This window comes from Lampetra fluviatilis, chromosome 26 (assembly GCF_964198595.1).
Source record: "Lampetra fluviatilis chromosome 26, kcLamFluv1.1, whole genome shotgun sequence".
In the NCBI taxonomy this organism is placed as follows: domain Eukaryota; kingdom Metazoa; phylum Chordata; class Hyperoartia; order Petromyzontiformes; family Petromyzontidae; genus Lampetra; species Lampetra fluviatilis.
Window position 1 is genome coordinate 8,277,429 of NC_136300.1, and position 24,278 is coordinate 8,301,706.

Here is a 24,278-nt window from a genome sequence, read left to right on the forward strand (position 1 = left end):
GGCAGGACCATAGAAGTACGGTACAACGATACGTTTTGCTGCACTACTCTGTTGCCCACAGCATAGCCTCCACAGCACCCTATAACACCTTTTTATGACTGTCAGTTGCCCAACCAAGCATCATCCAGGCTGAACCATGTCTTAGCTTCTGAGATGTTACAAGGATCTAATGCATTCCAGGTAATTTGGTCAAAGACTAGCCCTTGTGTAAATCTACATATGCATCTTGGGGTTGACTCAGCAATTCTTCTGGGGTAGATGAAACAAATTCCTCCTTGTTGGAAGCCAACAGCGATGACCCCGACGAATAGTCTCGCTCCCGACACAGCGATCTGGAATGTCCATCACTGGCTCCAGGGGTGCTCGTTTAAGTGGGAAGTGAATTTTATCGACTCTTAGTTGGCTTTATCACGTCGAGATGTTTTGTGATTTTTGTTGATTTATTGGGCAACAAACTCGGCATAAAAAGAATGGCGATGTGCACTGGCTTTATGAGCATGGTTTCCACGGTGTTCTTATTTGTCCTGCGGGCCTGACATCAAACCAACGACCTGGAGCTACTCAAGGAGCCATTACCATGGACGCTCGAAGGGCACATTTAGCGCCGCACGATATCATAGATGTGGGAGAAACCAGAGTAGCCAGAGAACGCCCACGCGTGCGAGAGAGTGAGCGAGCGAGGGGTGAGCACTCATTCTCTGTACAAATGGAAATTAATCCGCTTGCTGTACTGCCATGTCCTGGCCTCCATAGTGCTAATTACAGGTGCATGTGCCACCTTGCCCAACTCTCGTGACCTCTACTTCACCTGGTGGGTTATGTGCTCCCTGGACGTGGTTCTGATGGGGTTGTTACGGGGTTATGATGTTGTTGTGGTAAAGAGTGGTTGTTTTTTTCCATAGCAGTGTGTGTCTCCCATTGCAGCATCGGAGACGGGCCAGGATTACTACCCCATGTACTTCACACACGACAACGCCTTCCAGGAGCTGTTCTGCGTGTGCGTGCAACTGCTCAACAAGACGTGGAAAGAGATGCGCGCCACCTTCGAAGATTTCGACAAGGTCAGACCGTCGTGCCGACTGCATTCATGCTTTAGTCTCAACTACATGGCCACTTATAAAAGTAGCAAAGCTTACAACACACCACAAATATGTTTGCAGTATCTGCTTCCTTGGGCCACCCTCAAACGCAAAGGGCAGCGCTGCTCGGCGAGAAATCAAACGCTTTGTTTCTTGACGTGTCGTAAAATTACAAACAGCAGCCACTCCATCACGGTGGTCTCTTTCATTGGCCGTCGAACCTTCCCGCGATGCCCTCCCTCCCTCAGCCCACGTGCACATTTTAAGTCACTGTTATTTCTCTAAGTAGCGATTTTTCGGTATGTTTGTGTGTATGTGTAGTAACACCTGACACGGTAGTCTTCAGTAACAGGAGTATTTATTTCTTCCAGCACGAGACACGGTCTTAAAAGATTCCCTTTATTCCAAGCGTCCCGAACTCCCTCGCTTCCCCTTTTTACATCCCTCAAGCCCCTTGACCTGCTTTCCCTCGAGCCAAATCACCTTCTACTTTTCCCAACGGATTCCACCTGTTCACCCTGTCAATCATCCTCCGTTTCCCGCTTTTTCCATTTGCATGTCTCCTCCAATCTCTTCAATTCCCTGCCTATAACCAATCCCCTTTCAGTCTCGTTAAGTACCAATCAGAAGACTTGTTTTACTTCCTAACTCTCCGTGGCATGCATGCCTCATCCATAACGTCGGGTGATTGAATCACTACATATGTGTGCTGAACTTCTTTTGCACCGTGCGTAGCCGACCTTGCTAATCGGAGCTGCGGGCAAAGGACAACAAGTTCTCTGATGCACGTGTTCCCACTTTCTGTCGAGTACTGCAATTCGATGCGTGCGTCCCCGTACGTTTCGTTTTTGCGCTAATTTTCACCTTTTGTTCCATTTTCTTTGTCAATATTCATATTTCCAATCCTTGTGTCCTCTTCCAGGCACAACGGTTTGTTGCTTTTCGTTATAAAATGTAATTTTCCAAAAGCACTACAACCTGCTCTCGCTCACACCCACTGGGAATCGTCAATCACGACAACACACCTTATTGATGAAGTGTTGACCTTTGCAATATTGACATCAATTCAATCAGTAAATGGTGATAATGTGATTGCTTACCAGGGCCTTTCGGTGACAGAAGGGGATTTCCAGGATTTGCAACAAGCACGTGACTCTCGACAAGCTGTCCGTACATGTCTGTAACAATGCAGGGGTGAACATGGATTAATTGCTAATATTCTTAACCAGAAAGAATCATCCACCCATCCTTGTGAAGAAGAAAGTTATTGATGAGTATATACACACGTATCTTTTATTTGTAACCGGAATCATTAAAACTTTTAATACTTTGAGGACAAAAAACTAAAACATTTATGGAAACAGTTTTAAGGCAGTTTGGACGAGTAGGCCAAACTAGCCTGAATTCCGATGCTTCTCAACCGATGTGCCGCGCCACGGTCACAAGTGCGCCGTGGTATTTTCGGAATTCAAGGAAAGGAAAGAAGCTTGCTGTTTGCGAGCCGGGACAGACTGACTCCACTCCAGTGAGTTTAACACGATCTGGCCCCCACCCCGACCCTCTCATCCTCCTTGGTTGCGCGTGTGCCACTTGGGCAAAAAAAGTTGCACCCTGCAAGTTCTTGCACATGCCACTGCTGGCAGAAGGGCCCTCAGCTCTAGAGGGCACTACGAGTTGAGGGTATTTGGCCTACTCTTCCATATGTTTGACGAGGCGGGAGTACCCACACCTTACCCCGCCACACGTGACCTGCCGATTCTCGAACTGTTAATGTACCCATATAATACTGCCTGGTGGAATCAAACCAGTCCGGCATGCAAAACGATTAAAACGCGGCAGCATTCCAAATACAAATAAATTACCAAACAGACAAACGGACAAATAATCCAGAAACGTAGATTTACATTATTTGTTACACGTGTTGCAAATATCACGCAAGCTCAAGACTGTGCCTTGGAATAAAAAAGTTTGAGTGAGCGGCCCTCACTGAAGTTTGTTTTTATAGTGGGGGAGGCCGTTCTGTTAGCAGTGGCGTCACTAAACCATTGCAGGGTTGCACCTTTGACTCGGCATCAGTAAAATTAATGGGATAAACCCTTTTGAAAAAGGCACTCTGAGTTTGATTAGAGATGGAATATAATCTCCATTATTAAATAAAATGGCAATTTAGGATCACGATTCCATTTACAAAGCAATGTTATTTTACAAATTTACCAACCAAAACAGTGCATATCCATCATATAATTAGAACACCAATAATGAAAAAAACAACATTTGTGTGCAGTCTATGACTAAGCCGACGTTTATAAAACACCAAACTTTGGTAAAACTCCAGATAATTGTTTTAAATTCCAGAAGAAAGTTGTCTGCAAATAGCTTCACGAATTACATGCCGGCTCTCTAAGCGTGCACAGCCAATGGGGTATTTCCATTAGCAGTGGAATTCATTTCAATCTTCCCCACAGATTTAAATCCACTGAGAGTTCTTAAAACAATTGCAGGTTATTTTGGGTGGAAGAGTGGCGTTATCGATGCTATTATGCTAGAAAATGGAATTACTGCAAAGCAAGGTTAGTCTTCACGGACGGGTGCCTGAGATTATTGTGTGTGCAGGCTGCCTGATAAGCTCAATAAAGCAGCTCAGTCATGTACAAAATATTCAAAGCAACCTTGACATGACCACCAGACTCCCATCCGTCTATAAATCTCACCTCAGACAGGTCCTGGTTATTAGTGCCTTGGCAGCAGTGTGTGTGTGCACACACACGATCCTTCAGTACTGACAGATAGTTGTGACCTCTAGTGTTCAAAATTGGTTGGCATTTTGAAAGAAAAAAAATCATATTGAAGTCAATTTATGTCGGCCAATAAATTCAGCACATGAGCAGTAAATGCAGTGTCAATGTCGTAAAATATTTCCTCGATTGTGCCCGTGCAGTGAGCAGGCTGCAGAGTTGTGGGTCTCTGCACTTAATTCAAGCCAGCGAACCTAGCTCCACGCAGTTTAATTAAAAAGTTTCCAAAGTTTTCTTTGTCGTTTCCTCTATAACATTTAATCTCGTTTCACGCCTGGATGTTTGGCCATTGATTTAATAGCTGTGATAGTCAGCATATTAATATGGTAATTGCCAGTGTATTATCTGCTATAATTAATTACAAGTTTTGGCAATTTCTCTGTGAAGTCAAAAGTGTCCTCTGGGATCAGTGCCTCCTTAGATGTAGAGGCAAAAGGGCAGACTGGGTACATACGTCTGGGAATACATGTTTAGAATGTCGCCTTTTATTCCAACATCTGTGGAGCGTTTACATGTTCGTTAGCGTTAAGGTCAATTGTCTTCTCGCTCAAATGAGAATTGCGATGATGCTCACCTCTCTTGGTGGCCCCGGTGCGAGTGGTCAAATCCCAGCATTCCCATGGGGAGCTCCAGTCTCTCTCCACGTATCGACCGCTGTTGACTTTCCACAGTAGGGGTACGTGTTTGGTTAACCCTTAAAGGTTGATGTTGAGCTGGTTAATCCCCTAGCCAACCTACTTTTTACCCCCCATCCCCTTAACCTCTTGAGTCCCACACATTTCCAGTCCTGTAGTTGTGAAAAGCACATTGGCAGGCCAGAGGGAAAACGCTAGGCTCTTATGAGTTGCATAGCGTAAAAAGGAAGTATTTAACTTGTATGCCCGTCGTGTTTCTTGGTTTGTACCGCATTAAAACTGCCACCACTTGTGTGTTGCATTCCTAAGAGCGATTCGTGGCCCACTTGGGCCAATTCACGAACCGAGCACGTGGCCTGAGCTCGGATTCTCGGGGGGCAGCCTGCGAGCTGTACGTATGTACGTTAAACTTTCTTCGCACCGAACATGGCCAACCGCGCCAATCGGACGAGAGCTGTACCCATTCTGGGTACCCCCCCATTAACCTTAGCTCCCTGCTTGGGGCCCTACCCCACCTTCAGCCGGGCTGCCATCGGAAACGGTCTTGATGCCACGGGGTCAAACGTGGAATAAATGCGTCCTGTTTGTCTGAAATCAAGACAAGATAGACGGGGTCCTTCTGTGGGAATGTGGAATTGTTAACTGACCAGTGGCACAGGGTTGCCAATGGTGATGAATCCTGCCCAATTGCTCAAATGACCATGGAGACACTGGCCTTTTTTTACTTAAATATAAGCTCCAACTGGTACGTACTGCAGTTGCATGGAGACACCGTTGCTGTTGTCCCGTGCCATGGGTACCGTTTGCACTGTGGCTTTATAGACGCATACCCTGTTGAAAAGGTCGCTGCAAACTTTAATTTCAGTGGTGACGTAGTCTCAGAACACTGCGAGTGCCCTTCTCTTCAACCCGGTGTTTGCCGAAAGAAATCTAAATGTTTGTACTCTGTGGTACATTTTCAGCCAATGGCATCATTGTACATTTCGTTCATTGGTTAATATATTGGAATTGCGCTTTTCTCAATCCACTTGTAAATGCTGTAGTTGTTTATCAGCCATTCCATAGCTGTTTATAATATTTCCATACATTTTCATTCCACTGACAGATAAAGGCCTCCCTCACACTATATTGGTCGTGAATAAACGTTTCTCTCTTTCGTCACACCGGTCGTTGTGTAGGTTGGTGAAGGAGTTCTGGGCCAGAACGGATTCAGCAATCCCTCACTACTAATGTTAGCTATAACTAGGAATCACAATCTGGTCCCCAGGTTCATAGCAGTGTGCTAATCACTCTGCCACTGCTTTGACCCAAGACATTAGCTAAACAGTATGAAATCAAAATGTGTGCAAATATGCTCGCTGGTGACTATGAAATGTCAGGGTTCACCCTCCCACTCGAAGACCCCACCTCCTTTGTAGCGACCGACTCAATCGAAGAAACTGCTTCGCAGCACACACATGGGGCCAACTCTTGGGGTGACTCTGCCTGCACACCTGCATAGCACCGTCGAGCTGTGATTGTCCGAGCTGTATGGACAGGGCCATTGAGAAATTTCGAACGCTGTGCCAACTTGCCAAACACCCGGAATAAATCGGGCAGCCGTGCAGTGGGGAGAGGATCAATCGGCTGCTGCTTGGCCACATCCAACTTGCTCGCATTGCCTTTGCTGATTGGATACGTGGGAAGAGGAGCATTTTGATGAATGGATCAGGATGTCATCATGGCGGACGCTATTTGAAGTCATTGCACCCCACTAACGCTTTCAACCCTCCCCATCGGATCCTGTAGCTGCTGCAGCCAGCCAGCCAATCGCTTACAGAACCGGCCATTAAATGATTCTCTCTTCGTGAGACAGCTCTCCTGTTAGGGAGTCGTAGAGGACACGTTCCGTTTGAGAGAAGACGCGGCTGCTGCGTGTGAATGAATGAGCAGTCGGTCATTGGTTGCACGTGCCGGGGTTGGGGGTGCGGGGGAAGAGCGCCCCGTGGGTCGGGGCGTTGGGCGTCCCCCTTTTAAAGGCTCGCGCAGCTTCACCGTGCCGCCCTGGCGAGACTGCAGCACCTCCACAGGGTGGCCAGTGCAGTGGAGGAATCGCGAAACCGCTTGTTGTTGTCTTTAGTTTTTTGTCCTTACCCCCCCACACCTCTGATTAGCACGGTTGGCTACGTGCGGTGTGAAAGAAGTTCAACATACATACGTGCGTACGTATCTGTGCTTTTGCTTTGCTTTCCCTGGGATGGGAATTGAGAGTGGTGCTGTATTAACTTATTGTAAATCGTTAATTTACACAATATTCGCGATTGCTGCAGCTAAAGAGTGCGTGAACCGGCGGTGTGTACGTATTTATTTACGGGTTTGATATACGTTGCATGAATGCATGGTACCTTGAACGTTTTAGATTTAAGATGTTTGTGTACGTGTTATCACACGTTTGCTAAGAACGTGTCAATCGACATCCTGGACACTCTTGCAAATGAGACGTTCCATCTCACCAATTTTTCCTTGTGAAATGTTTTTTTTAATAAGCGAAATAAAATTAATAATTGTCAACCGGTCAAAATCACACTCGGTAGATTGCTGTCAGGATGGCAATGTCTGTTGTTATTTTCTCTCTGATGCGCATGCTGATGCTTATTGAGTAGAAACATTTGGCGTGCGGCAAAATGTCACGCTTGGAGGCGCACGCTTGCCGGTTTGAGGCCCTTATAACACTTATGTGTGATGGGCTTCTTAAAGACCTGCGTTGACTACCACCTCACCACAATGCCAATTCACGGAAAGACTCGCCTTTTGCGTTACGCCTGCCAGCTCATCTGTTTCTTCTGGCAGTTTCAGAATCTGGCTGTAAACCTCGTGTTGTGTGCGATGCAGATGTATGTATGTTGAACTTCTTTCGCACCGTACGTAGCCAACCTTGCTAATCAGAGGTGCGGATAATATATGGTGTGCGTTTATTTTATTCAGGGGACATTAATATACTTTGATTCCTCGCAATTTTCACAGGATTACAATATTAGCATTTTTTATATACAGCGTGTTTCTTATACATTGTACATCAGGTTATTGAATGTAGTGTTAAGTAGGATTCATTTAATCATAGAAATGGTATAATAACAGTCATTTCTTACAGCTCTTTGTCAATCCACTGCTGGAGGAAGACATCCCCAGGTGGCCCAGTGGTAGAGCAAGCTGTGCTCAATCGGAGCGTTATGAGTTCAAATCCTGCTTGGGAGTGGACTCAGCCCATCATCCCACTGGATAGATAAAATAAGTACCACATTGTGGGAAAGTCAACCGTGATTGTGCAATGGATGTAGATGTGTGGAGTTTCCGCCACTGGCTCAGGGCTGTAACCAGGAGTTGAACACGGCCACCAATGCTCGTTTGAGCAGGAAATCACTCCGACCTTGACTCTTGGCTTGGCACGCAATGAGCGAGACGATAATGTCGCTGTGGCAGAGTGCTCAGCTGACAGTGGAAAGATTCAAAATCAAATACCTGTTGGGGTTCTACTCCAACCCATCATCCCTCCAGGGCCAATAAAATTACTACCACTTAGTGTGAAGACCGCACTGGTTATCCTGTAGAGAAACTGTCCCTTTGGGAATGTCGAATTCCTTCCACTGGCTCAGAGCATCTAACACAGATGAGTATCAACACATATCCTCGTTTGAACGTGGTATACGCGTCGCGTTTCTGTTTGTTTCACTGATGGCTATTACTGTCTTGCTTTGTTTATTATCTAGATAACTATCAACTGGATAGAATTGACATATTTTCTTTGCCGGCATTTGCCATGGCACATTGGACTCAATAAATCCTTTTGATCCCCTGGTCTGTCCTCACATGACACCACCTACGGTAATTGCTTCAACAAAGTACGAGGTGCGTCGTGAATTTTAAACATTCCCTTGTGATCGGTGGCTCCAACAGAGAACGTGGCGTTTGTGTGATACCGCAGGGGTGCACATAGCATCGTTTAATACGTCACGTTTGATTCTGAAACGACCCTAGGGGCCAGCCGTCTAAGTTTAAATCACGTTCTTCTAATGCACACCATACAATCAAGCATGGCAGCAACGCAAAGGTTTTTTAATTTCATGCGTAAAAATGTTTATAAACATAATTTCAACGCCATGACCTCTTCTGTACAATTAAGCACTCATTTTTTAAATATGATAAAGTTTGCAACTTATACCTTTTGCATTCAGTCATGCACTTAAGAGGTGTAATTGTGATGAATACAGTAGTAAACATATGTAAACAATAAAACAATAACAGATATGTCACTTAGACCAACAGATGCCCTCGTGCAAATTGTCAAAGTGCCGCTGTGATCCAGACGTCGCCGGTTCAATATCCTGGCGCTGCGGTCGAAACGATGGCGTCGTTTAACCTCCCATCCCTCTGCACCGAGCAGAATAAATAGTCGATCGGTGGGTCGCGTGTGTTGGGATATTAAGTGTGGTTACTCTCACCTCTGGCGCGGATGGCGGAGTAGGCCATGATACCATCTCGAGCTGCTCTTTAGAACTTCCTCTGGTGGAGGTCCTTCCCCCGTCAGTGGAGTGAGCAAGGCTGGTTGAAGTGCTCCAGTAGTCATCTGTTGACCCATTAAAGTCCCGCTGGTTTAGCAGGTTCCTCCCTTGGGATGTTTCAAGTGGTGTTTTTTCGAGTGAGGTATGAAACCAGAGAGTACACATCTATTTCTCGTGGAGAAATTATAAGGCTCCATCTCTCCACCAACTCTGCCTCCAAATTCTGGGTTGCAGGCACATAGCATCCACAGCAAACTGTGCTTGTTCTATTGTCATTGTATTATATTGTATTGTCATTGTGAACATAATAATTGTCCTTTCATTCCTGTTCCACAACCGTACATAATGAGTTATTTTATACGGTACTGCGTTCTGCGCTGAACAGGGTCCCATCGTGAAGATGGAGTGCCCTTGCCAGTAGCATTTCACGAGCCAGTCGTGTTTTGAAAGCTTGACTCTGCTGACTTAAGACACAAGCTTGACTGTCAATGAGACCCATAACGTCAACACCAGTCCAGCGTTTTTCTTGCCGAAACAAATGCTGCTGAATAACATGACCCAGTCAAATAAATAGGTCGATCGACCGCAATATTTTATAAGGAGGGATGATGGAAAGTGTGATTTATTACCCATAATGCTCCACAACTGCACGTGATAAGGTTGTATACAGTGCATGGGGATGTTCTTTGAGTAGTTTTTATTGGAATCTGCACTCTTGATAGATTGCACAGATTTTATATGGATATTACTGCTTTTTTCCCACGTGTAAAACCCATCGCTGCTTTCCTGGATCAATACATAATATCACTCTTTTATTGTTATGTGCAAAAGCTCTGGTCATTGCCTAAGTTTCAGCTTTTCACTTTTGGTTCATCTTTTAATGTGTATATTGCCTGCTCGTGCGTTTTTAAACATTGTGTGTGGTCTGCCATCACTTCCTAACATTGTGTGTGGTCTGCCATCACTTCCTAATTATGGCAGCTGTAGATGTACTGCATGGGAGTCGCGGTATACATTATCTTCTATTTTTGCGTATGATAGCAGCAGTTTGTGTTGGCGCTAAATATCAATATCGAGGTCTGATAGCCACGAGAGGGCTTCAGGAGGGAGTTTGTGTAGCTTGGCTGTTCCTCGTCCTCTGTTGGAGGAGTGCAGACAACACTGGTTCACTATACTGTCCATAAATTTTGATTTAAAGCTTTCGTGACTGCAGGGATTCATATTCTTGGTTCTTTCGGTAAAGTCACGTAGAAGGGAAATAAAAAAATAATAGAAATATAAAACAATAAAAATTCTCACGACGTTTCGACTGCAACACAAGCAATCATCATCAGGTGTGAAATCCACAGCAAGAAAATAAAAAAAGGGGATTTCACACCTGATGACGATTGCTTGTGTTGCAGTGGAAACGTCGTGAGAATTTTTATTGTTTTATATGTCTATTATTTTATTATTTCCCTTCTACGTGACTTTACTGAAAGAACCAAGAATTTACTGTCCATAGTTTGGGTTGCATGGCCACGATCACACTACTGTTGCTTGTTTTTAATTCTTCATTTATGAAGGAGATGTGCACATCGGCCTGGTGATGTTCTGATGCAGTTGATCATTCCACCCGTGTCTTCGAGGAATATCAAAGCCACGAGGTGCGATGTTTGGGCCTCACATGAGGTGTTTAATCTGGATTCGATCAGACATGATAATGAAGACGACATGTGTGTGTATCATCCCTGTGTAGGTGCTGCAGGTGGTGCGTGAACAGATTGTGCGGTGTCTCCTAAACAAACCCAACTCCATGGACCAGTTTCGCCTTCACCTCCATAACTTGGGCTACGCGGAGATCCTCAAGATCCGCCAGTCGGAGCGCATGAACCAGGAGGAGGGCGACTTCAAGGCCGCACCCATCATGTGAGGGCTCGCCCGCGTGCTCTTTTACACGCGGACGAACTAAAGCGCAAAGCGTTGAGGGGCGTGCTCGCTCCCACGCCGGAGCCGAGTTCCACTGTCCCTGTTCATGAAAACCTCGGTCCCTTAAGGTCCGTCGGTCGGTGGGTGTAAGCGTTATTTAACGTAAGCGATGAAACGGAAGCAGTCCATGTTTGTTTATGTATTTACACGGTTGGATACCTAGACGAAGGCGTCCCAGCAGCATTTAGCATTGCCTGTCATTTGGTAATTCGTGTTACAGTTACCACATTACTTGTATAACACCCCTCCCCATCACTGGAGAGGGGTATGTTTGGAGTAATAGCGAAGCACATAGGTGCTCACAGACATTACTTGTCCCAGTAGTCTGTTATGTTATGTATAGATGTTGAACTTCTTTCACACCATACGTAGCCAATCGTGCTAAAGGGGATCACTGTCTTGGTGTGTGGGGTAATAATGCAGTGCGTTGCCGACTTTACTTCCCGTTCGATTCCCACTCATGGCCAATATCCATGACAACTATCTGAACCAGTCCTGGGCCTCCCCTAGGTCGACTGAGCCTCAAATGAGTACCTGGTGCAGCGTGTAAAAACATTGCCACTGAGGAGACAGGCGGCCTTGTGTGGCGCTGGCCACCCCACCCTCTCGTGTGTCGTTCCGTCCTTCATAGGTGCTGCTCGCTAACGGCACTTGCTCCAACAGTCTGTTCTTTATGTGTGTGTGTGTACGTGGGTGTGCCTGCACGCGTGCTCCGACAGAGAGCTGCGCGAGAAGATCCTGCCCGAGGTGCTGGAGCTCATCAAGCAGCAGCGCCTCAACCGACTGTGCGAGGGCACCACCTTCCGCAAGATCGGCAAGAACAGGCGCCAAGGTTCGATTCCCGCTTCGCCTCCGCGGTCTCGCGGCCGCGTTCACCCAGAGCCGCTGCCACGCGGCCTCGCTCGCCGCCGGCCCTGAAAGGCGCTCGGTCTCGGCGCATCGCATCCCCAGCAGCCTTGCAGGGTTGAGCCGGCGTAGCGCTTGGGATGGGCGGCCGCCGTGCCTAACGGCGTGCGACAGGCTGCAGGACTAAATTGGCGGACGGCGGAATGCAGTGCGGCAACGTCCATTGTTGTACCGTGTTGTGTTCCCGCATCTGTGCTCCCCACCTTCACCGGCCTGCTCTGACCAGCATGGTGAAGCATGTGGGGCGCCTCTCATCCAGCAGTGGATTTCCACAGTGCTGTACGTGTACATTGTGGTAATAGTGTATCGCGGTGGTGACCATGCACGTGACCTGTACTCCGGCACTGTGGAGGCGGTGAGGTTTCGTGGATCACACGCATCACGTGTTGTATAACTCTCTTCCCGTGGGTATCAAGATGCCATGCTTTGGCTTTCCAGGGGAAGGTGGTACAATAAGAGGATTATTCTTCATCTATTCCCATCTGTGGCTTTTCTCCATGTGCTCTAGTTTCCTCACACACGTATACTCATTACTTGACCGATAACACCTTAATATATATAAGGCCATAGAGCTCGGGGGGGATTTTGGTGTCAGCTCACCGCCTGGTTGCCTTCCCGCTTGTCTGTGGTTCCCTGCACCGCCGAGTCGTTACGTCTCTACGAGAGCGAGTGAAGACTGTGCACGTTACAGGTCTTAAATGTTTATCACGCGATTATTGATTTCCCTTGCGCCATCTAGCGCTGTTGCTGAACGCGCCCGACGATCCAATTGAACTCAATAACACTTGAGTGGTGCTTTCTCCAGCAGACAAGCTGTGGTACTGCCGGCTGTCGCCCAACCACAAGGTACTGCACTACGCGGACGTCGAGGAGGGCTCCAAAGCGCCGGCGATCGAGGCCCTACAGGAGAAGCGTAAGGCAGCAGCACACACACACACAAGTCATCGCGAAGTGCGCACAGTGCGGCCTTGCTTAGCCAGTGCGCAGGCAACAAGTCGACAAGGTTTCCCACTCGTATGAGCATGGCACCGCACTATTTTGAAGCCTGAGCCAATTCAGATCGGAGTTCTCAAGTAAGTGTGTATGTGTGTGTGTTGAACTTCTTTCGCGCACCGTACCCAAGCCAAACAGTGCTAATGGAAGATGCGGGAAAATCACAGGTTCGGGTTGAGTTGACAGCGTTAACCTGGTCACGAATGACTGCAAATAAAAAAAGATGATACTAGTCTGGCATTTGCTGTATTGTGTGCCACCGTCAATTCCCACTGCGTTCTGCGTTTGTATTTGCACGCTCGCACAGTTCACCGATGCGTTTTTGGGTCGTACCGCGTGCTGTTTCGGCACGACGTCCGACGTTTCACTCCACCTGCTGGGAACCTTTTCCTGAAACTGAATTCAAAGCTATTGAGCGGGGGCGGCTGCGAGAACCGACGCTGGGGTTCCCTCCCGCCGTGCCGTGTATCGCCGTCACCCGTCCTTACTCTCCCCTCCTTGTGTTCCGCCTCCACCCGCCAGTGCCGATAGCGGACATCAAGATGGTGGTGACGGGAAAGGACTGCCCACACATGAAGGAAGTTCGCAAGAGCAAGGTGCCGTGCTTGTGCTCTCCACACGACCCGCGTATGCGTTAACAGAGCGGTAATCGGCAGCGCTGCCAGGCTGAACGTCGAATTTATATGGGTCGTTAAAATAATGAGCTCGAATTGCTGCGGAGACATGCGGTTGATCACCGCTTGCCTTGAGCGAAACACGCGCCGCGTTTTTCCTTTTTGAACGACACACCACGACCTCGTAATCTACTCTATATCAAGCCGAGTTCACTTCAAGTGACCGGTTATATTGACACGAAATCACCACTGTCACCACAATTTATTCACTCTTCTTGCGTGGCGCATAATTGTCCTGTGACCGATGGGTGCAATGTGGCATTAGAGGACCGGCGCGCCAGCTTTCCCCGCCGCCTGACACGGCGATGCTGAATCTTAGTGTCCAAGTCGGCTCACTAGCTCGGGTGCTTGCAGTGATGGATAAATGTTGCGTGTGGGCCGTTTTCAAGTGGTGGGCCTCGTGTGGTCACGAGCCGACGGTCCGTGGCCCCGTGGTCTCCCCCCCCACCACCCGTGTTTTGATGGTCTGCGTAACGAGCTGCACGTGGTTTTGTAGAGACGTTTTGTTATTGCCATCAAATATCGACTGTGCGATGTAGTCACTGCGGCATTGTTAACGACGACGCATCGCTGCGGCTTGGATGTTGGGATGTGGTGGGTGGGCGGCTCGCAGGATGTGATGGACCTGGCCTTTTCCATTCTCTACGATCCCGACGACGCTTTGAACTTCATCGCCAAGAGCCCGGATGAGGTGAGTCAGGACACGCGCACCAACGCGAACAGTTGTGTCAGCCTGTTGCATTGTGGATGCGTGTTCGTATTGTTTTGTTGTCGACGATCAAGGTGTGTGAATATGATAATATGTCGTAGTGTGCAAATAAACGTGTGCCTCTGCACATGCATGCTTGTATGAAAGCATCGACACTCGCATGATCGTTCATATGGCAATGTCTTTAACTGCGTACATTTTTATTATTATTGTTGGTGATTCAGGATTATTTTCCTAATGGAGAGGTTAGCCCTGCCTATGTACGTGTAAAGCCCCTTTGTCAATCCACCGCTGGATGAGGTTCTGCACGCGCCGTGCAGGTCATGGAGGTCACTTGTCTGCACTGCTTCCCGCACCGCTCAGCGCGGTTTGGGGAAGGGAACATAAATACGGCAGCATCGAAGTACAGCACAACGATGTGTTTCGCTTAATTTCCCCCTGCTCCTCAACGTAGCCCTGTCGCTCGCTCAGCCCTCTCCGTAGGAATAAGAGACCTTACCACCAATGTATCCGAGCCACCAACTGAGCTGAGCACCACTCTGGGCTCATTCACGTAGGGAGGCGCCGAACTTTTTGTTCGTCTACTCAACCGTGGCTTTGTGTGGATTGCCACCGCCTCGCGCGGCGCCTGGCAGCGTTTGTAAGCGTTGGCCGTCACCCGTGTGCGACGACAGTACTGCGTGTGGACGGACGGGCTCAACGCGTTGCTGGGCCGCGAGATGGTGAGCAAAGCGACGTGCAGCGACCTGGAGGTGTTGCTCAACATGGAGATGAAGCTGCGGCTGCTGGACCTCGAGAACATCCAAATTCCCGAGACGGCGCCCGTCGTGCCCGTCCCGCCCAGCAACTACGACTTCACCTACGACTTCAGCTGAACGCCGAACTCTCTCGCCTCGAACCACAACGTCGGCTGATCGCTGACCTCTCGCATCACCTACGGCTTCAGCTCCGACTTCAGTTGAGTGCCGATCTTTCAGCACATCCCGAGCGAGCACAGCCCGGACCCCGCACAGCCCACGCGCGGCCAATCGTGATGCCGCTGACCAAGCCGTGGCCCTCGGCTCTGTCTGCCACAGCCACACCACCTCCTAAAACCTGGATCGCAGTGCCAGTGCTAACCCAGTGTTGGACAAATCAGGTCTAATCTTTTAGTCCTTGGGACCATGCCTTACCTTACCCAAGTCTAACTTAAAGGAGGTTGCAACCCAACAAAAAAACTGCAGTTATTTTGTTTATACGTATGTATGCCTTGTGTCCTAAAGGTGCGTTAATAAGGATTTAGTTTCGTGCTAATGCGACTTTCGGATGCACTGCCACACAACGCCTTGTGTTGACATCACTGGGGTGTGGTTGCATTAAACCACGAATGCCTCATGGAGGACCGAGTGTCTCGACACTCGGTCCTCCATGAGGTATTCGTGATCCACGTACGCTTCTCCTGAGTGTATTACCGCTAGTTCTAGAATGTTACATCCAGAACAGGACATAGAAATGGCTCCACCCAATCTGGGTTTAGAATATCTTGAAGGCCGAGGCACTAAATCCAAACCCATTTGGCCAAACGAGGAGATGGGGCGGGGGGGGCAAGTTTTGTGCTGCAACTGCTGGTTCTGACCTTCACTCCATGTGAAGGGCGGAGCTGTTCGCAGCTCTTCAGCTCCCTTACCCCACACTCGTAAAGCATGGGAGAGCGATGATTTCAAGATCAGTCTGAACCTGTTTCATTGGCATTGTACATAGTATGAGATACATTGTCTCATTCTTGGGCAGCCTAAACCTTTAAGCTAGTTGATAAGATGCTCATGAATTGCTTATTATCGGCAAGGAAAAGCCTTCAAAGTACCGTTTGGTATTTTATCTCCATATCACTGTGAAAGTGCAATTATGCCTCACCAATGGGTGCGTGCATCCACATATCAATACTTGTGGCTTGATCGGTCAGCAATCATGCTGAGGTTAAGTAATAATTAATCAAAGTAATGCAAACGTGAACACGTACATTTTGACTGGCTTATTATCATTAGGTATACATTACCTGATGGATACCAGCTTGTCAAAACAGTACTGTTATATTAAGTTTTTAACTCCTTAAATGAATTTAAAAAACATTTCACTGCACCCGTATTTGAAATTAAACTGCATGGACATGATTTTTATGTCTTACAAAAGAAGATTATGCCTCCATCGTATTTAACTGCATGTTAAATCAGATACAGACACACGTGGCAATTAGCCATTGGTCTTGCGTGTCCCTGGCATTTGTAGCAACGTATTAAACCTGCATAACAGGTGTTAAAGGCTACAGCTATACACGGTGAGAATCAGAGGGCAATGCATATAATTTTTTTTTGTCAAACTTGCTGTATTCGCATCTGTATGTATGTATGAAAGAGTTTGTGCTTTTGATGTTCTGCACTTGTTATGCACATGCTGTGCACTCAAACATACTCTTTTGCACAGGAATGGCAGATGGTAGATGGCAGCAGACCTTTAAGCATAGACTCCAGGGTTCATGGCTGGCGTTGTCGGACCAATGACAACGCGAGAGTGAGACTACGAGGTGGGCCTGTGGCTGCGGCGTCCGCGGTCATCTCGGTCATGCAACCCACGGCACCGACAGGTTCGGTACCGTGACCTCCTATCAGCGAGCCTTCGATGCTTCACGTGGCCTCCACCTAGCCTGGCACAAGCGCCGTGGTGATGTCACCGCCGCTTCGTGGGGAATGGCGGCTGGTTTTCTTGCGCCATTTGCACTCGGGCCTACCGTGGAGCTGCTCCAGCCTTTAGAGGCTGAGATTCACCGGCTGGTGGATGCTGGTTGTTCTTAATTGGACTCTCGATGCAGGAGAGATTCCAGTTTACAATTGGTTTTGTAAATCTGATTATAATGAGGTACGGTGGAACATTTTAATCTCGGAATTCCGTAACACTCCTTTCATGTATTTTTTTTAATGGGATGATGATTTTTCCTAAAAGAGCCATGCTGCAAAACATGGATGATTGCACATGGGCTGTGGACCAGCAGCCTCGGGTTTTCTTCTGTAAAAAAAACTACATTGGTAAAACATCTTGCCTTTCCATTATTGATTCACATAATTAATTTCTCTTTAGAGCTTATGCACGATAATCATAACCGGTGGCAAAATATGAAATCAGCCTGTGACCTAGGGCTCTCGCCTCTCTCGCATACCAAATTTTCGGCATATTTCTTAGTCAGCCATGTCTCGGTACAAATCAATCCCAGGCACACGAACACACATGCCAATTTTACAGACTGCCTTGTCAAACTCGGGACAGGTGGCTGTCTTGTGAGATACTCGCGGCAGGTCGAGGGCTTGCGTTGCAGACCACAGAACTCCATAAATTATGAGCTGGCTTGCGATGATAATAATAATTATTGTAGGCTGTCAGAAATCTCTTTTCTGTGGGGTGGACTCTTTCTTTATCAGTGATGGCTGGGCCCTGGCTCGATATCTAGGAGTAGCACCTGCCTGAGCTCAAGTGTATGTTCCCTCTTCTTGGTTCTTTCGGTAAAATCACGTAAAATGGAAATAATAAAATAATAAAACTAAACCATAATCAAATAAAATAATTTACAGAATTATTCTATTATTTTATTTTATTATGTTTTATTTTTATTATTTTATTATTTCCCTTCTACGTGACTTTACCGAAAGAACCAAGAAGATGAATCCCTGCAGTCACGAAAGCTTTAAATCGAAATGTATGTTCCCTGTTGCCACTGCTTATAATCTGCTGCATACAGAATGCCGTGTATATAGGCATAGCCTCTGAACGTTATCTTAAGTGTGTGCTTTCAGCTAGGAAAGTTGTGTGGGTGTATTAGGGCATTGCTTTTTCACAGTTTGCTACACTGGCATTTCCGCTGTTAAGTTTGGCCGACAAATGTGTAGATTCCTGTCGTAAATGCAAATACAAGTGCTGCAAAATTGTGTCAGCGAGCTTGTAACAGCAAATCAGTTTAATACGTAGGCTTTCGCGACCAATATTATCCATGATAGAGATTTTTGGGTTAGATCGTGTAAATATCAATGTGTCGTTCATCCTGCTAATTGTAAATGTGGGTTTACTCTCCAACACACGAGAGTGCTGTACAAGCAACGAATTGGCATGTTGTGTTCACGTGACAAACCTTACTTATTGACTGTGTCAAGTGATGGCGGGTTTAACCACACATTTCTATTCATGCGATCTAACCCAAAAACCTATTACGGATTAGCAAAGCAAGCTCAAATGAAACAGGTACTGAATCGTTATCATACCGGTAGTGTAACGGGTGAGAGCGTGACTCGCACACAGCAGTGATATCAATGCAAGTGGCACTATATGGGGGGCGCAGTTGGATTATGAGGTTGCCTACTCTCACTTCGCACCGGGCTTGTGTGACGTGCAAAGCGCACTGTTGTGGTTGGAACGTGTCCTGCTGTGGATGACCACATTTTGCGAAGTTTCGTGAATATATATAACATTCTGTTCGACTTGTGAGTTCACCGAACGGGGCTATATGCCACTGTGACGATAATGACAATATTAATTATTGAGAAATTATTGTTTTAATTTAAATATAACTGATGCAATCTATGGTGTGACACAAGCCAGTGGCTAGTTGTTCCGAGGGTCAGTGTTCTCCGTGACTGCTGCAGCACATAGTTGTCTGCTCCACGTGTTTTGTTCAGAGCAGGGGTTCTCAATGATTTTGTGTTTTTATGCCCCCCCCCCACCACCAGTAAAGACTACTAGCCTCCTGCGCCGCACCCCACCCAGGGTACTAACGGCACAATACACACAGAGCTTACGTACCCCCACGCCTCTAGTCTGCGAGCCATTCGCGAGGCATTTGTTTTGCGTCGTGTGTTCAGTGTGTTTTGTGGTCCCAACGCCGGTATCCATGCCGCAGCCTGTGCCCAACCCGGAGGTTGAGAACCGCCGGTTTAGACCAATCCACGAATGAAATAGTTTGCTCACGAGGAGCCCATGAAATGGTTTGCGTTTGTCATACGACACAATTGTCGTCTTCCTCTTTAAAGCTGCTGTATTTCTTTTGAGTGGAAAGCACAATTCTGGGTGTGGTTTTGTGCGATTAATTGTAAGAACTGTGTCACTCATTTCAATTTTCAAAACGTGACCCGACTCTTTAAAAACATTTTTGCTCGAGAATTGTGCTTGTAGTTGGCAATTTTACCATTTGGGTTTCCAAAAATGTAAGATGTAATTTTAATGTTTTTCAATGTAAGCTACAAACTGTTGTTGTTTGACAATTTAGAGGTGCAAGGGTGTTGCGTTTTCACGCACCTAGTGCCAGTTTTTCCTATTTAAAAAAATGGCATTGGAAATTGAAACGGTTTTTTAATTTTACTTGGATCATACAGAATACTCGTGTAAGTTGTGAGTGATTTATGTTGTACTCTGCAGCTGTTCACCCGATTACAATGCGTGTGATGCTGCAGCGAAAACCTCCAGAATCACATCTTGTCATGGGAGTCGGTTCTAATACTTGTATATTCATGTCACAGGGATTTCCTTCTCAAATGAGCCCTGAGCCAGTGGGGGGGGGGGGGGTATTCCATTGGTGGCCAGCGTGGCTATCCATAGGACAGCCACTTTGTAATTCCTCACAGAGTGGTACTTGTTTTATCTGCCCGGTGGGATGATGGGCCGAGTCAACTCCCAACCAGGATTTTATGTCGGAGCCTTCCGATTGCGATTCGCTCGCTCTACCGTTGAGCCACCCAGCCAAACAACCGAGCTCAACGTGAGTGATGCTGCAGTGTTAGGAACCAAGTCCCCATTACTCATGTATACTGTAATGGTATCACTGCAATGCCTGTATTGACTTTGATATCCAGCCGCTGAACTTACTCTTGCAGTGATGATCACCAGAACAAATGTTGCATTTGTTAGGTTTTTATTTTCCAACAATATCGCAAGTTTAGATACTTATAAAGGTTTTAATGTAAAAAGGGTGATGTTTGGGAGTAACTGGGTATATATAAATGTTTGTTGGGATCTGGGTTTACTCGAACAATAATAATAACATGTTTTCTCCATTTCAACTCTTGTATCGGACCATAGAATGATCCAAATTTGATCAACATTCTAATGTTACTTCCTAAAATCTTGCACTGTGCCCCTGGGAAATGCCACCTATGGATTTTGTTTAGCCTGCAAAGTCTTTGCGTGCTCTTTATCTTTTAAAGATTTTTTAAAATTCTGGAAACTGCTGAACTGAAATATACATTTTAAATATGTTGCCAAGTGGAAAGATGCGCTGAAATGTTCCGCTGCCGATAACGTTGTTGCGATTACACAAATGTGTCGGTGTCAGCTTTTTTGTTGTTATTTTTGGCAGAGGAAGTTCCAATGTCACCCGTTGCCAGCAATGTGACATCACCGAAGTGGTGAAACTTTTTGGCCAATTCGTCTTGATGTAAATCTGGCCCTTTACCATTTATTCACAAAGCATTGTTCGTGTACAAGTACCATCATTCGTACTGACTGCAACCATTTTCTGCACTGATTTTTAAAACACCATTCAAGGTGTCACCGACGTTGCACGTCTTTACTCGTCTATGTACCGTATTTTTTTAACCAAATTTGAAGTTGCAGTCAACTTTCAACGATGCATTTCAATCATCGTAAAAATCTGTCCTTTTTGCTCGCGTCACATCCATCCATTAATTCTTGTGAGAATCGATTATTTACAATTGTTGCACATTACATGCTAAAGTCACATTTAGGCTAATGGAGTGCACAAAACATCCAAGAAATAACAAAAAAAGTCCGTTCTTGAATTAAGCTGTGACCCTTAATCATGACGATTTGTTACACCGCTAGTAGGCGGTAGGGGCATCACGTTACACGAATGGCGAACACGCTCGCCAGTGCCCCTGCAGTGTCCGTCTGCATCAAGTCCATCGCAGTCTGGGAGTTTGCCCCGTACGGTGGAGTGCCACGTACGGCTAGTCTTGGATTTATAGAACTGCTCTGCCTTGGGACCACCATTAAGACCATTAATCTATGGGTCAGCACCAATATGTGAGCCAATGTATTATCTCCGTTACAACAGCATCACGTGCACACCAGTGGTGCTGCTTGGGGATGTTAATAGTGACTGAGAATCCTCTACGTGTTCTGACTTCCCAACTCTGCCATCCCCCTGATAAATTTGCATTTAATGTTCATGCTTTACGCCAATACAACGATTTCCATTTTCCCAACCGAGTTTCCGGAGAACATGCAGCAATGAAAGTGTCTACATTTTTATCCTAAAATCTTGCATGCAATGTGTCGTTGGAAAAACACTGCATTTGCATGAGCGCACGCCTTTCTTTTTTTATTCTTCTGCCAAATTTCAAATATTGCCACTCTATGTGCAACCCAATGTGTTATCAATGTACAGAGCATCCCATTGTATTGTCAATAATAGTGACGTTAATTAAAATGCGTGTTTCAATGGAACATAAGCAATATTAATACTGTATAATTTTGGTGATGATGATGGTGATAATTTTGCTGGTCTGCCAAACATCGGTGTCCCGAAACACTTTATTGTTATGCTGCCAATGCTTTTGTAGATGTAGGATAAACTAGCGTTCAATTATTTAAATGCCCAGAAATAATTAATTCACCTGTCCTTTTTGCAAGTGAAGAGCCTGGTGTGTGCTGCGGGAAGCTGTGCTTGGGCTGGAGATGTCAACCCAGAGTGGTCCTGCCTCCCCACGTATTGCTCTGTGTGTCCGCGCCGTGCTGTTTGAGTCTCCTGGTGTTGGCAACAATAACGAGAGACTGCTTGCCATGTCGCGTCACGTGACCCGCATTACGCTCTGCCGATGTTAAACCGGTCGTCGTGTCCTAAGGGAACATCCGGCGCTGTTGGCTGTGGTGGCACACATCCTGTGTGATCTAGTGTTGCTGAGGTGAGGTTGGAGAATTGGAGATGTATAGTTTTTCTGAGCCTGCCTTACCCTCCGGACTGCAAGGGTGGACAGATGATGGCAGCATGGAAAATAAGTTCCTGAACTTGTGCAGAGTTTTAGAGTTGTCTCTTTGTCGGCGTGGGTTGTCTCTTGGTTTCTTATCACTTGTAAAAATGATGTCAGTTTCACGATTTTTTGTGCCATTTACACAAATAATGTTTAAAACAGTGAATCACAATGAACAAAGTGAAGTATATGATGTATAAATGAACTACTGTGCTTTTTAAAGAGCCCCATTCGAATTGTAAATAGTTTGGACGTAATTTTTTTGACGAGTTATAAACATCAGATTATCTGCTGAATCTGTAAGACACATTTTGTGATGTTGCTTGCATAGTTTGCATGATGGTAGAAGCAAAAAAACGTTCTGAAAATTTGACCTTAATCACTTGGTCTTTTGACTCTAATTAGTGAATGTTAATTTGGTGCAAGTGAGGGGGGGGGGGTATCAGTCTGTGCCGTACACACTTGAATATATTTTTCTTTATACGGTGCATTGTTCACCACGAAATAAAACAAGTACACCCGTGATACTGCACCTTTTATGAAACCTGGAATAATGCACGTGTGTAACTGTACGGTACAACAATTGTTTTTGTTTAAGTATCCACGCTTATAGGGTGTTATTGAGGCCACAATTACCTGTCGAGACAAGGAATATACATATTCAACAGCTTCTTGGCTCTGAGAAAAGAGAATCGTTTATCTTTAATAAATGAGAAAATAAAATGTCAGCTGTCGATGAAAACTGTACGGTTATATTTAATGGTGGCTTTGCTTCTGCGGGCGGTTTGTACATCCCGTCCATTAAGGGATTCTGCTTGAGTACCCAAGATTTGCTTTCATAACTCAAGACTATTAAAGCTTGCACTTTCTTTCTTTCTTAGCCATTTTAATAATTTAACGTTTTTTCCATTTCAATCGTTTGTTTGACACGTGAAGGTATTGTCCGATTTTCATTTGGCAAACATCGTTTTTGAGCCTAATTTAATTGAATCTAGGTTTGAAGTTTTCGTGACTCAAAAGCAAAATGGTATCATTAGTCCATCAACAGGGGAAAACAACCTTTCGCTAAGCTGGAAAGCAGTCCCGTTCTGTATTTTAAAATTATAACATTACATATGAAATACTGTCATTCATTTGAGTTATACTTAATTTCTGCATGACTTCAATTTCCTATTGTTTGAAAATGTGAAATGTTGAAAGTCATTGGGTGCCCATCAGCATATGCGGTTCCGCTTAAAGCAAGGTCTGATAAGTATGTTGCATCTGCTGTTCCGGTACAGGCTGTGTGCGTCACTGCGATGCTGCAGGGTGGAAGGGATATTATCGCTTGCGTGCTTGAAGCCTCCACTGCTGCGTTGCTTTAGGTGCAGCTTGTTATGGAATCACACGTTACCTTAAACCCACAATTTCAGTGCAAGGTAATTTGTAAAATAAATTGTGAACAATGAAACATTTGGTTGCTGTTGTGTGTTTGGTTCATTGTATTTTTTGTTACCATGCATAGGCCAAGAAAACCATCCCATGGAAGTGTGAGAATCTGGAGTATTGTGCACCCTCGAATAAATTGAACGCAATGTGTTCTTAGATTGTGCAGTAGTGATGTTGCTATACTAGTTGATGATGCTCTGAAGCCACCATGGGGCTGCAGCCATCGCCCTCCATTGTCCAGCAGCTCCTCCAGCTGTTGCACCCACGGTGGCCGCGGTGGGGCCCTTCCGATCTGCACCGTGCTCGATGGGGGTTGGCTGGGTATGGCATGCCACTTGGTCGCCTCCTGACGTGGCCGCAGAGAGAGGCGGCGTCGTCTGCGTGCGATGGTGTCGCATGACGTCTCCGGCTCTCGTGTTGTGAGATTGCTTAATCTTTCATGAAGTTGTACCCCACCGCACCCCCGAGTGTCCGGTGATGGCACCTCTCGTCTGGAGTCGTCTCCCAATCGTTACGTTCATCTGAACATCTGGCAAATGTAGCATTTTCT

At 46.2% G+C, this 24,278-nt stretch overlaps 1 protein-coding gene across 3 annotated transcripts in view; it reads left to right on the forward strand.

Annotated features, from left to right (window-relative positions):
• Nucleotides 1-23,746, forward strand: part of LOC144942027 (engulfment and cell motility protein 1-like) — a 66,386-nt gene extending 42,640 nt beyond the window's left edge. For 2 of the 3 annotated variants that reach the window (XM_078868641.1, XM_078868642.1), the window contains exons 15-21: nucleotides 925-1,061; nucleotides 10,786-10,955; nucleotides 11,735-11,847; nucleotides 12,727-12,834; nucleotides 13,437-13,510; nucleotides 14,202-14,279; nucleotides 14,972-23,746. In XM_078868641.1, the coding sequence (XP_078724767.1) occupies nucleotides 925-1,061; nucleotides 10,786-10,955; nucleotides 11,735-11,847; nucleotides 12,727-12,834; nucleotides 13,437-13,510; nucleotides 14,202-14,279; nucleotides 14,972-15,172 (881 nt within the window). In that variant the 3' untranslated portion in view covers nucleotides 15,173-23,746. The remainder of the gene's footprint in view (nucleotides 1-924; nucleotides 1,062-10,785; nucleotides 10,956-11,734; nucleotides 11,848-12,726; nucleotides 12,835-13,436; nucleotides 13,511-14,201; nucleotides 14,280-14,971) is intronic. The other variant, XM_078868643.1, reaches the window with a different exon arrangement.
• The last annotated feature ends 532 nt before the right edge of the window (nucleotides 23,747-24,278 follow it).